Source organism: Alosa alosa, chromosome 16 (assembly GCF_017589495.1).
Source record: "Alosa alosa isolate M-15738 ecotype Scorff River chromosome 16, AALO_Geno_1.1, whole genome shotgun sequence".
In the NCBI taxonomy this organism is placed as follows: domain Eukaryota; kingdom Metazoa; phylum Chordata; class Actinopteri; order Clupeiformes; family Clupeidae; genus Alosa; species Alosa alosa.
In genome coordinates, this window is record NC_063204.1 from 25566843 (window position 1) to 25580819 (window position 13977).

The window sequence follows — 13977 nt, forward strand, 5'->3', positions numbered from 1 at the left end:
AAAACTCCTAATAGAAGAACTGGGGGGTATTCCAAGTACGTGGTTTAATGACAAACCTGAGTTAGTTAACTCAGAGTAGGTGGTAAAACTCCTAATAGAAGAACTGGGGGGTATTCCAAGTACGTGGTTTAATGATAAACCTAGGTAAGTTAACTTGGTAAACCTCCTACAACAAAAGCCCTATGGTATTGTTTTGTTAGGAGAATAAAGCCATACAGTTCTTCTATTAGGAGGTTTACCACCTACTCTGAGTTAACTAACCCAGGTTTGTCACTAAACCACGTACTTGGAATACCCCCCAGATTGATTCTGGACATGAATACCCACATCCACAAAGGCAACTCTCTACATCTCTCTATATTTCTCAGGATTTGTTAGTCAAGCCCTGTAGTGAAATAAAAAGCTTTACTCTCAGTGTTTTGCCTATTTCAAAAATAAACACAAATATAAAAATAAATTACGTAAAACATTTCAAGTATTAAATACAATCTATCGTAAAAGGCTCATCTGGGGCGGAACCGGAGCCCAACCTGTACTAGAGCCAGGAAAGAACCTGGAACACTAGAAACAAGGAAGAACCTGGAGACCCTAAAGGCCCATTCACACCAAGAACGATAACGATAGCTATAAATAAATATTGTTCTCGTTAATATGAATGACGACGTTCACACATAAACTATAACGATAACGACATGAAGAACGATATTGTTGGGGATCACTTTCAGAGCGATTTTCAGAACGATAAAAAGCTAATAGCCAATCAGAACCCATTGAATTTTAACCGTCACATTCATTAACACAAGGAGAGACTTTGTTTATCGTTGTTCAGTGTGAACGCTTTTATCGTTATGGTTATCGTTATCGTTATCGTTCTTGGTGTGAATAGGCCTTAACACTAAGTTTCACTTCTTCTTCCTGGCGGGCGACTGTCTGCGCGAGGCTGCCTCCTGCCTCTTCTTCTCGGCCTCCTCGGCCTTCTTCCGCTCCTCCTTCATCTCCTTGTACCTCCACTTGGGGATCTGCAGGAACTGGCCGTTCTGACCGTTGTCCTTGCTGCTGCTCTTCCTGCGGTTCTTCTCGGGCACGTAGTCGGACGCCGGCGCCTTGGACACGCGCAGCTTGGGCACGCCCATGCCCGGCCGCACGCTGCTCCTCCGCACCATGTGCAGCGGCAGCAGGCTCCCCCGCCGCAGGGCCTCGGTCGGGGACACGGCGCCGCCGCCGGACGCCGCCGTTGGGCTCTCCCTCAGGAGCAGCTGTGACTGCAGGCTGGTGCGGCGTTCGCGGGGCCTGGTCACCAGCACCACGCGCGAGTTCTGGAAGAGCTTTTTGTAGTTGTCCAGCCGCTCGGGACCCAGGCCCTTGAGCTGCTCGGCCCGCTGCTTCTTGAGGATCTCGGGCACGGAGAGGCGGCGCTTGCCCACGCAGGGCGGGCTGCCCGGGCACACCGTCTGGCACGCCGTGCTGATGAAGGGGCTGCTGAGCGACGTGGTGATGCGAACCATGTGGTCCAGCGCGCCGTCCTCCACCGGGTCGGTGACGTTGGCCAGCACGAAGGTGCCGCGGATGGAGTCGGACAGCCGCCGCAGGCAGCCCTTGGGCTCCTGGGCCTTGGCCACCAGCGCGGAGAGCAGTGGCCACTCGGGCAGGTAGGAGCTGCGCACCTGCTCAGGGCACGGCCGGCTCAGGAGGTGCAGCATGGTGTAGGCCGTGTCATAGCGGCCAGTGAACAGCGCCCACTCCCGCGGCGTCAGCTTGCGTCCATGGTCACGGGCCTTCATGTTGGCTCCTGCGAAGGGACACAAAAGGAAAGACATAGGGAATAATCAAAACATTTACACAACATTTACACAACATTTACAAAACATTTACACAACAGTTCCCGCATTATATTTCCTTGGGGGCATACGGGCTAAATTATGTGTGTTTTAGCTCCTTTATATAGTATAAACAACTAATAATTAGTCTGGCCTAAAACAGATATCTTACAAAAACAGTAGGCACACACAGAAAAAAATACAGAAATAATTGCCCATTTGGCCTTCATTTTCTGTTATCACACAAAAGTGAAGGAAAATAAATAGCAAAACTCATGATAACAACTCTGCCTCAAACGTTAGGTCCAGACCAGGACACCCATCTGAATTAAAACTGAAATAAAGTGTGATTGAACTGAATTCTAATAATCTTCCCTTCCTGCCTCATACCCCCCATCCCTCAGCCGCACTCCACCATATGGGCTTTCTGCAGTCCTAAGTGTGTGTGTATGTGAGTTCTCCTGGCGTGTGTGTGAATTCCTGCTGAGCACCTGCCAGCATGAGGGCGCGCACACACTCCACTCGTCCCTGCATGGCAGCCTTCATCAGTGCCGTGAAGCCGTGGACGTTCTTCCGCTCCAGGTCCAGCCCCGGGAAGTAGTTCAGCAGGTAGTTAGTGATGGTGATGTGACCTGGGAATGCAACGGGAATGCAAGTGAAATCACGCGCCAACCAAATCTTAAAGGAACTTGGCGCTGGTTCAAAAAAACTTCATAGCATGAAAACTGCACACCATATAGCTCCCATATGATTTGGTTTATTTATCTTTTTCCAGAGTGATGTTTCATGCCCATAACCCACTGGATATTGTCTGTTCATACACAACTACAAGTTAACATCACCTGGGTTACACGTCTACAGTATGTGTATGCTTTGAATCCTCCCTTGGAATCAAAGTCGTGTTGGCTTGATCTTGACATCATTAACAAATTGTTCTACAGAAACCACGTATTTGCTTTCTGTAAATGTATTCATTTAGTAGATGCTTCTATCAATTGTAGCCAACAGATACATTCCTATCAGTGGGCCTACGTGATCCCTGAGGCTCAAAGCCATGATCCTAGTGTTGGGAGCACCTTGCTGCAGGAGGCACCATCACAATCACCATCTGGGTTACATGTGCTGCACACGTCATGGACTCATTTGACAGACAGACGCTCTTCTCCAGAGCTATCTACACCAGATGAGCTAGTAGAGCACTGTTGGGGAAGACCCCAACACACAGCCAAGCCAGAGCTAACATGACATAGATCATAGGTTCACCACATACTACACTTCACGAGTGTGGTGCAAATTGCTTTTGTATGAAGGATCAGCTAAATAAATAAGTAAAGTGTAAATGTCAGTGAGTGCCTGTTGGCAGTGGGCCCACTCCATTTCCCTCACCACACTGGAAAGTGCCAAGCTGAGTACTGTTCAGCTGTGACACCTGCTACACTACAGTTATCACGAAATCCCAGCTGGGCACATGATTGCTTATGGAATGAACAGCAAATATTCTACTGTAATGGTTTGTCAAGTCATTTAAAAGAGGGGGAAAACAATCAAAGCTAGTTTATGCAGTGTAGCGATACTGTGTTGCCCGGTTCATTCTGTTCTGTGGTGTGTAATATTTCTGTAAACTACTGAAACAAGACACGCTGTTCATTTTAAAGGCACTTCATAAATAAGAACAAGAATGAACTGCAATTTAACGGCTTCCAAGTGGTTGAACAAGGAGTGAGGGGTTAGGGGTATATACCAGCTTGTGACGCCATGGTGAGGGAGCGAGAGAAAGATAAGCATTTTTTTCCTGTTTGTGATGCCATGATAAAGGAGGGAGGGAGATAGAAGAGAGAGAAAGAGAGAGAGAGTATGTATTGGCTAGTGACGCCATGATGAGGGAGGGAGAGAGAGAGAAAGAGAGAGGTGTTTGTACCTGCTTGGGATGCCGTAATGAGCGCTGTGTTGCCCTCCTTGTCCTGCCAGTTCACATCCAGGTGCGGACACTGCGAGAGGGCGATGACCACGTCCACGTAGCCTTGGTAGCACGCCACCATCAAGCCCGTCTGTGGAGAGAGGAGTGGACAGAGACGTGCTCACACAAGAGCCTCACTGTGCTGGACTATACTGTGCTGTGCTGTGTGGAACACGTCGGCTTTTTCCACTGCAGCCTTCTGTACACCTCAGGCCAGCCTGGTCTGTGAGGAAAGGAAAAGCTGGACAGTCCAGTCTGTGACCAGTGTGGACCCAAAGCTGATTATAGAGTATACTTATTCCAGTGCAAGAGAATAAGGATACTTAGTGCATTTCTCATTTCCAACCACTATATATATTTTTTACAAGTATGAATAATTGTTGAGTCTAAATAATTACAGATAATAACAGATGCGTATTGCAGTTCTCATACATTTATTATTACTGATCATACTGTATGTTGGTGGAGGATTTAGTTCTGGAAGTAAATGACTGCTTTCTAAAGGGGTTTCCTACAAGTGAAGGCCAACACAGCAGACTGCTAAAAACTGTTTGAGATCCATATATTTTCAGTCAAACTGTTCTGCCAAAAGACGTGTGCACTCAAAACCTCTCTCTAAAAAATTGTCCTCTGTCCCTGCCTCCCATCTTTCTCTCTCTCTCTCTCTCTCTCTCTCTCTCTCTTTATGTTAGCCAAAGTAAACACAGCAGCACCGGTGCGGGCCATGAAGGACATGGACAGAGAGAGGAACAAACTTTGAAAAGGTGTTTGTCGGGTCCGGGCAAAACCTCGGTGAAATAATTTTAGTATTGAGTATTTACTCAGGTCAGGTCGATACGTGTGCCCCCCGACTGGGGATTTGCCGTTGTGACTGTAGGGGCGTGCACTGCAGGGCCATGCATTGCCTTTTAGAGACTGCAAACACTTTCAGTTTGAGTTTCTGACAGTTATTTATGACTGTGCTCTGCTGAATGCTGTATTTTTCTGTCTTCTAGTCATTATTCACCTTCACTCTGGACCACCATCTGTTTTCAGTGTGTGGACAGCAGGGCATTTATCAAAATAGTTCCACACACACACATACAGCCCCCCAAACCCCCGGTCTGCAACACCTACAGATGTTGAGCATTATAACCACCTGTTTTGGTGTATCATAGCACACCTAGATTTACCACAGTCCAAATGTTTTTAATTTAGTAATCACATACTATAACTGCAAAATGTGCTTTACTGTACGTCTGGGATACACGTAGGTTATGAAATTTGAGCACAGAATCAACTGTGCAGCAGCCAGTCCCTTATGAAAGTGCATTCTGTTCAGTGTGTGGAAAGCGTGGCCTGAGACAGGTTGATTATACTGGCTCCTCCAGCATCTGGTCTCATGTCTATATACATGTCCCATACATCCACCCTCATTACAGTCAGCTTTCCCCTCCGTATGTGGCTTTCCTAACATCCCCCCCCACACACACACACTCCCTGAGCTCCCTGTTGACCTAGTTGACCTGCGGACCGGGGTGATTGAGGGTGAAGTTCAAAGCCGTACGGGCTGCGCAGGTTGACTGGTGTGTGTGGACCTAATGTGCTGCTCCCGCTTATTTAAACCCTTCACCGCCGCGGCCCATCTGTCTGTTCCAGGGTCTGCGGACCCGCCCCGCCGCTCCTGCTGCACTCGGGCCAAGTCACATGGCTCCCCACCGCCAGTCCGCCACTTCACAAAGCCCATTACGCTATTGTTCTGCTCTGAGGACAACAGCAGGAGGCGGGACAGAGATCCCAGTGAAGAGGAGCATCAGTGGACACAGGGCTTTACCATTCATTACATAAGGACCAAGGGGAGTTTTTTATCAATGGTATAATCCTTTTTCTTTTTTATGGTATGCTTCTTACTGTAAAAGGTGCTAGCCTTGGGACATGCTTTATGGTTTGTTTGTTTTTTCAGTTATTGTTATTGCTATTTGTTAAGTTTAAAAAATGCATTTACAGTATGTGTATGTTTGTTGTGTATTTATGTCATTGTTTACGTTTGTATGTGTGTTTTCATGTGTATTTGTGTGTTTCTGTGTGTGTGTGTGTGTTTGTGTTTGTGTTTAGCTCTGTCCATGTGAGTTGTGTCCATCCGTTCCGTGTCCGTGCACATGTGTGTGACAGGCCGGCACTCTCCACCCCCCGGCTCTCCGCCTGTCTGTCCTGCTGTGCCGCTCAGCTGCGTCCCCCAATCCAATGGAGCCCAGCCCAGCCCAGCTCAGACCAGCCCAGCCCAGCACAGCGTCACCAAACTCCCTCATCAGGCTGACACAAAGCTGGAGACGTACGGCTAAAAATAACCCCAGACAACGGCGCTGCACACAACACAACAGCACGCCGCGCTGCACTGCACTACCCTTCACTACCCCACTCTGCTGCACACACGCTCAACAACAGGCACAGACACACGCACGCACGCATGTACACACACACACACACACACACACACACACACACACACACACACACACACACACACACACACACACAGGCCTGCAACAATCAACAAGAGAGCTCTGTCCTGAGCAAGGGGTTGTGCAACCTGTTATAGTTTGACAAACAGGATGGGAGCAAACGCAAATCAAATTGGTGGACACATGTTTAGTGTCCTTGCAGTCCTTTGAATGAGTTGCACCTTACTAGCACTGACACAACCGTCTATAATTGAATGACAGAGAGGAAAGCCTACAGAAAACAGGTCACATATTACGTTCATTGTAGCAGTGTACTGTACTATCTAACACTAATATTATCCTTGTCCTAACCTTGAACCTGAGAGCATCCTATTAGATAATACGAATACTAAGTAAGTACATAATACTGAGTCACTTCTAGGCCAGATGCTCACATACTCCCAAATCTATGGCTACATGTACACTATGTTGGATACAAATGTATCCAACGTACTTTTGTTATGATTCGCCCTCCCTTCCACACTAGACCATCAGATCAGCGTATCCGAAGTGGAGTGATTTGGATCCGCTGGAGACCCCGAACTCATTTTGCTCCGCAGCCGTATCGGACGAATGTGGACTGTGTGTATAGTAACCATAGACTGTAAAAAATAGTAACATATAGGACAAAGTCACTCACACGAAGCCTGTTGCTTGTGTGTAACTATGCATTTATGATTAATCACATTGCAATGTGGCAATTCATGCTAAATACGCCAGAAATAACTTTTTAACATTATAACATATGTTCATATCTTTAAAAGGATAAGCACCACTTGCATCATCCTCTGCGCATTAAAATCATACAGTAACATAACCTATTTTCCTTGTCCAGTTGACATGGTGATTAAAACGTTACATCAGACAATATAATATGGCTCTCTGCCATGGGGCACATTCTTGGCTGAAGAGAAGCGCTTCATCGAGTGTTTGTGTCGTACATTTCAATTTGGCAGACAGACTCTGAAAGGCTCTGTGTGTCCAGCCGTTCAACTGGTCATCTGGCCAAGTGTTTTGGACGAAGCCCTATCAAATCTGCTCAGCTGCATCTCGCTGTAGTGTGTGGGTGTTGATAGATGCTTTATGTTAGGGTAATCTGGGGCCAATTCAGCTCTTAAAATAGAACGGATAAGCCTTCATGAGCCACTGTCAGAGAAGAGTACTCTCTCTCTCTCTCTCTCTCTCTCTCTCTCACACACACACTTTCTCTCTTTCACTTTCTAGTCTAGTAGTCTGGCAAGGAGGTGAAAGGTTTTAAGGGCACATCTCTCAATCTCATTCTTTAGAGGAGAGGAGACAATAACTTTATCTATTAATACTCTTACTGCTTAGCAAAGCAGTAGCCTTACTATTCTTAACTGCCAGTGCAAGTTATTTCTTGGCGCACATTGTGACATGTAACTTTATAGAATATGGGTAAGATAAGCTCAGTGGTAAACACATTAATGTGTACTGTACTGTATGCTGTAAGTCCCCCTTACCTAGCCTCCTCTGAAATCACTGGAACTATTGCTTTCCTAAAATGGTTACTAGATATATCTGCACTGTATATCAGCTCCAAGAAATATTTTATTTATTCTAAAAAGGCAACGTTTCGATCTCAACAGATTTTCATCAGGCAAATAAGAACTTCTTATTTCTTAGTTCTTATTTGCCTGATGAAGATCTGTTGAGACCAAAATGTTGCCTTTTTAGAATAAATAAAGTGTTTCTTGGAGCCCATATACAGTGTGCAGACCATTTCCTTCTCTCTCTCTCACGTTTTGTCTGGCCCCATGTTAAAACATATTCTGGATGTTCGCACCCGTTTCCACAAATCTGACAAGATTTCACAAATTAAAGGAACAGCAATGACAAATGTAATGATTTATTCATATATCAACATTCTTCCGCCGAGAGATATATATTTTCATATCAGAATGGTTGCGAAGACGCAGCAAGTCTAACTTTTGTATATCTAAGGCGGACTTCAAAATAACTCAAAACACATAGCAGCCAGATGAGAATAAAAAAAATGACATCTGCCCCCACTCAAATTCAATGGTGCTTTAACAGTTATGGTCATGGCAACTGGATTAAAAAAAAGAGATTTTACTCATATTTTTGGTCATTGTGTATGCCTTTGGTATTAGTGAGTAAATTAATGACTGACTGCTAAATGATTGAAAAGAGGATACAGACAGAAAGAATTCCCTGATGGTTACGGTGATGCAATATGTGGTCATTCCTGAGGAAAACAACAGCCACTGCAATAAATCTGTCCATGGTGCAATCATGTGATTCCTGGCAAATGGCAAACGTCTAATATTTACATTCCTGACACCTACATGAAATATACGCTATTGAAGGGAAGATGACGCATCTCCTTATGGGAATGATGAGATAGCATAGAGCTCCAGGATACAAGTCACATTTTTAAACGAAACAAACAAACCCTCTGGACAATTACTGCTAATATGACTGTTGCCACTGAATTAAAATGTAATGCAATTCATAACCCCTTTTATGGTGGATACCAGGGAGGGATATTCCTTTTCTCATGGAAATTATGGGATAGCTATTCTGGCATACAAACAGCTTGAGCATAACTCATGAAGACGACTATAACACTACATCTAGATCCAGAACTCATAGGGACTATCGGCGAAATCTCACTGATCTTTTTATTTCTGCAGAAAGATGAAACATTATTCTTGGTACTGAAGCAAAATGCTGGATAACTTCTGGAAATGCACAGACCACATACTGGCCAATGACCTGAGGAAATACTGTCGCCTCTCAGTGGAGGCATTGTCTTGTGTTCTTGAGCGGAACGAAGAAGCTTTTGAGGCACCCAGGGGCCTGCCAGTTCACTCCTTAGTGTGTCCAGATCTAATTTTATTTTTATTTATTTAGCAAAGGAAGGAATGAACTATGATGTGGAACTCGACAATCTAACAAATGAAACCATTATTTGCCATTCTCCTTAAGAGCCTTGTGTATTAAACTTAAAAACAAAACCTTCTTTCTCCTATCTCACACTGTGTAACTTTATTGCATGCTTACAAATATATTCTTACAAATAATTCAACATTGTGTTGTCTTGTTTTAATTATGTTACAGCAGTCAGAAAGTCCTTCCTTATGGGTCACAAAGAAGTACAAAAGTATGGACCAAATGAAACTAAAGGCTGAGTGTATGGAGACCTGATACAGTTACTCCATGTGGCACTGTTTCTGCCTTTAGGCATAGTGTGAGATTGCCATTGACTAGGTCTACATTTGCGGCTGATGAGACCATCCATTTTAATTATGTGTGTGCAATACCCTCGACAGACAGACCTGCCCCTCCATCAACTACATAAGCTCAGTGGCTTGCTGGAGAGAGCTACAGTAGCTTTCACTGACAATAATGTGGAACTAGATATGAACTAGATATGGTTTAAAATGAAATTTAGTTTTTGTGTTTGATTATTTAAAACTGTGAATTTGTAAACAATTTAATCTCATACTACATCATCTATTACATAACAATGGACAATATAAACCCATCAACTATTTTACTCAGATGTTCTTCATGAAACCATATATATTACACTATGGGAAGGTTACTTTAACCTAAACATGATGACCTAATCTATAGTCTGCATGTGTTATGCTGACACTACAGCAGTGCTATCATTGTTGTTACACGGGCAACTAGCACGCTAGCTCAGTCTGCCTCCGTTACACTCACCTCCCTAAATCCTCACTCCCATCCAGGTCACGGCACCAATGTCACAAGGTCAGTTCGTTCGCCACTCACAGGCCTCTGCCTCAGTTACATATACAATCCATTTTGTTTAGAGGAATTGGCCTATTCTTTCAGCAAATGTGTGTATAGACTGTACAGTAGTACATCAACATCCAGACTAAAATTTAGCCATAATCCACCAGGCACTGAGGGGCCCAAGATAAGATTAAGGGCATACCTTAGAACACATTCCTTTGGCTTGCCAGAGAGTGGACTGATGCAATGCAGCCCTCTGCCAAACATGTAGTCTTTTATCATTAATCACACAGCAATCAACTATGTGTAACATGTGCCAATGTCAGCACTTGTAATTATTAAGTATAAGTATATATACTTTTTTGATCCTGTGAGGGAAATTTGGTCTCTGCATTTAACCCAATCAGTGAATTAGTGTAACACAAACAGCACACAGTGAACACAAAGTGAGGTGAAGCACACACTAATCCCGGCGCAGTGAGCTGCCTGCTTCAACGGCGGCGCTCGGGGAGCAGTGAGGGGTTAGGTGCCTTGCTCAAGGGCACTTCAGCCGCGGCCCACTGGTCGGGGCTCGAACCGGCAACCCTCCGGTTACAAGTCCAGAGTGCTAACCAGTGGGCCACGGCTGTCAAAATTAAATATATTATATATTATTATATATTAATTAAATATTAAGACATATGTGTTTTTTGTTACATAATGTGGACAGCCTTGAGATAAGAGAATGAAGTATATCAAATAAATCAAAAGTTGCCTATATTTGTTCTATAATAAATTATATGTAGAACATAAAGGGTTCTGTTGTAAAACATAGGTGTTGGCAAATCTCTCAGCCTTCAGGGATTCAATTTAAGTTGCTAAGATCACCTGAGGAGTAGCCTATACTTAAACATGGCTGGCACACACCACAAATATACAAACACAAAATCTTAAAACTCTCCTCCCCCCTCAGCTAACACACACACACAAACACACACACACACACACACGCACACACTTTCAACTCCACCCCTCTTGCTAACACACACACACAAGGATTGCTTGTTCCTGAAACTGTGCACCTCTGTTTTCCACCCTGTTATTAAAAGTAATGCTCCATCAAGCTTTGCCGCATAGGCTCACACAGACTCAGTCATTAGATATTCATGGTAAGGCACACATTGCTTTCTCCTTCTCACTCTACATAAATCAATAGATCTATGGGTGTACAAAGTTGGACCAAAACTGGTACGATGTTACCATAAATAGCCTATCACATGTTTATGAAGTTACATTAGTCTAAAATTCCCATATTATTATTGTTGTTATTACATAAACTGTAGAACTCTCACTGGGAGGTAAATGTTTCAAACAGGCATATAGCCTACAGTAATCAACAATGCCTCTGAATGGCTCTGAATGACCTACCTGGTACAACCAACTGTATCAGGATTCAAAGATGCATGCGGATAATGTCTGGGTAAACTCTGTAGGCTTAAACTGATCTATAACAAGTTGCAAGTTCACCCTCCGTGGGTTGGGGGTTTGCATTCCCTACTCAGAATGGTAGGTTTGATGTCAGCCGACACTTGGCCTCCCTTACTTTTGCGCTTGTGCGCACTCTCATAATTTATGCGCGATGGAACCAGAAGTATATTATTTGCCTTTAAACTATCATTTCATCACACACGTTTTCAAGCTCTCTAGCTGATCTCAAGCAATTAGCTTTCGCAGCATAACCCTTGTTATACTGTGCTATTTATCACCACAGATAGAACACGTGCGCATAGGCTACAAACCTGAATGAAACTACATTTCCATCTCACTTTCGATTTCAGAAATAGTAGCCTATATCATGTCACTCATACACGTGTTGAACAAAGACGTTTGAGTGAGTGTGAGTAGAGAAATGGTGATGTTTGCGGGTTATTCTTTTGGGCAGAACGTCTGTGTTTAACTGCTTCTGAACTCACTCACCCGATTGTTCTGGTCAGTCTCTTTGACATCCTCCTCTACCACCCCTTGTCTTATCATAAGTTTGACCATCGCAGGGTTGTTGGTACAACATGCCTGAAACAACGATAGAGGTTCCGGACTCTCAGGGGATCCTTCAGTGTCATCATATGCGACCAGTGGGTAAAAAGAGTCATCCGAGGCGATGCTTCTGGTGTCTGGTAGTTCCGAGAACTCATCATACTCTTCAAAATCCCCATCGTCATAACCTTCGGATTCATAGGAACCGAGATGGTCATTTTCTGACAAAACGACTTGCGTGTCTGCTACGGGATGTACTTGAGCTACACCGACAGTTCTACCCAGCTGAACTTGTTTGCTTCTAAGTGGAGATCCCCCTCCATCCCTGTCCTCTGTTATCAGCACCATTTAACCCTTTGGGAAAAGCCTGAGGGAATAAAAACGTGCGTTGGTTCCAAATACGATTTTGACTGGTCTTCCAACATGAAGGTCCTAAGACAACTCTATTATGCCAATAAATAGAGAAAAAACACTTTGTGAAACTTATACTACTCCAGCAAGGTTATAGCCTAATTCTATTATTGTCGTATTTCCAGAATCGTGGGCATTTGGGGGGACAGTCACTGTTCACGCCATAAAAACTATTAAAAATACACTGTACATGTAAAAAGCCAGATATTCCAAAACGTCAAAAGCACGTACTGCTCCATCCTGGGAAACAACGTAGCTCAACAATCCCAGAGTAATGTGAAACTCCAAGAGAAAATTGACACAAGTCTCCACATTAGGCGCAATGGTTAGAAAAATTTCTTCCGAACAGTGCTGCTCTTCTGGACTGTCATCTTCAAGGACAAAGTTGGCGAACCTTCTCTGCGCGCTGACTGGGACGTTCCATGGACAAGCTATCGGGCAAGTGGGTTAGTAAGAACGATGCAGGCTAGACTCCAGTGCAGAGGTAGGCGTTTTCTAAAATCTAGAGCCATAATCCGATTAAATCCCCCCTCCCTCAATCCCCCCTCTCTTGCTCATTCACTCTCTCAGCCGGCCCCGTCCCCAGACTTTTCCCGACTAAAGTTAATATGGACAGTGTTCTAGCCTGTTCAACCCGCGTCTTCGTCTACTGCCACATGCTGTTGATCTCATCACTTCCTATTTCACATCACTTGCCGTTGGTTAACACTTTTATCCATCGGTCGGTGTCGGTGGATTCGTCAGCATCTTTTGATTTGAAATAAGAAACTTGCTGATGGGGAAATCTTCAGCATTGGGAACCCCCAAACATAGTTCTGAACTCGTTTCCTAGTAGCCTAAAACAAGCAAACAAATAATTTGCATATGTCCCGAGGACATATTTGTTTATGTAATTTGATCCCTTTGCCATCTGTTGACATGTACATCTAGTTGCACTAGATAATCCTAGGCTATTTCAAGATAAATATTGCTATTCATATTGTTATTGTTCCAATATTATTAGGGCATAATGTCATAGGCCTAAACCAGAAATATTGTATATTTATAAATCCATTGTGAGGTGCATTTGACCTAAATATTCCAATGGCACAATCTGCCTCTATTTGGATAGGGATTATGAGAAGAACTCGTTTGTAGCCCATCACACAAACATTGTTACTTTCTATGTTCTTTTGTTAACTACATTCGGTCTTAGAAGCCATTTCAAAGACAATCACACAGAGGCTGTTGTGGAAGTCCAGTGTCTCAGATGTGGACAATATGACTGGTTTTAGGTCTGCTAATGACTGATCTCATCCTGGTTTCCCACACTGTAATTATCTCTCTCTCTCTCTCTCTCTTTCTCTTTCTCGCTCTCTCAAACACACACACACACACTCTCTCACACTCACTCACTCACACACACACACACACAGAGAGAGAGAGAGAGAGAGAGAGAGAGAGAGAGAGAGAGAGAGAGAGAGAGAGAGAGAGAGAGCCGAGAGATGCCTCGGGTGAATGTTTTGTTGTAGGCCAATAGAGCATATCCAGCCTATAGTATGTTTTAGGAACA

At 44.1% G+C, this 13977-nt stretch overlaps 1 protein-coding gene across 1 annotated transcript; it reads right to left on the bottom strand.

Moving 5' to 3' along the window:
- Positions 1–789: 789 nt before the first annotated feature.
- Positions 790–12439, bottom strand: ankrd33ba (ankyrin repeat domain 33ba). Its single transcript, XM_048266598.1, is given in 6 exon segments — positions 790–1245; positions 1280–1380; positions 1383–1789; positions 2309–2449; positions 3736–3865; positions 11958–12439. Coding segments are annotated over 6 exon segments (1527 nt in total). The 5' UTR covers positions 12363–12439; the 3' UTR covers positions 790–902.
- Between the last annotated feature and the right edge of the window lie 1538 nt (positions 12440–13977).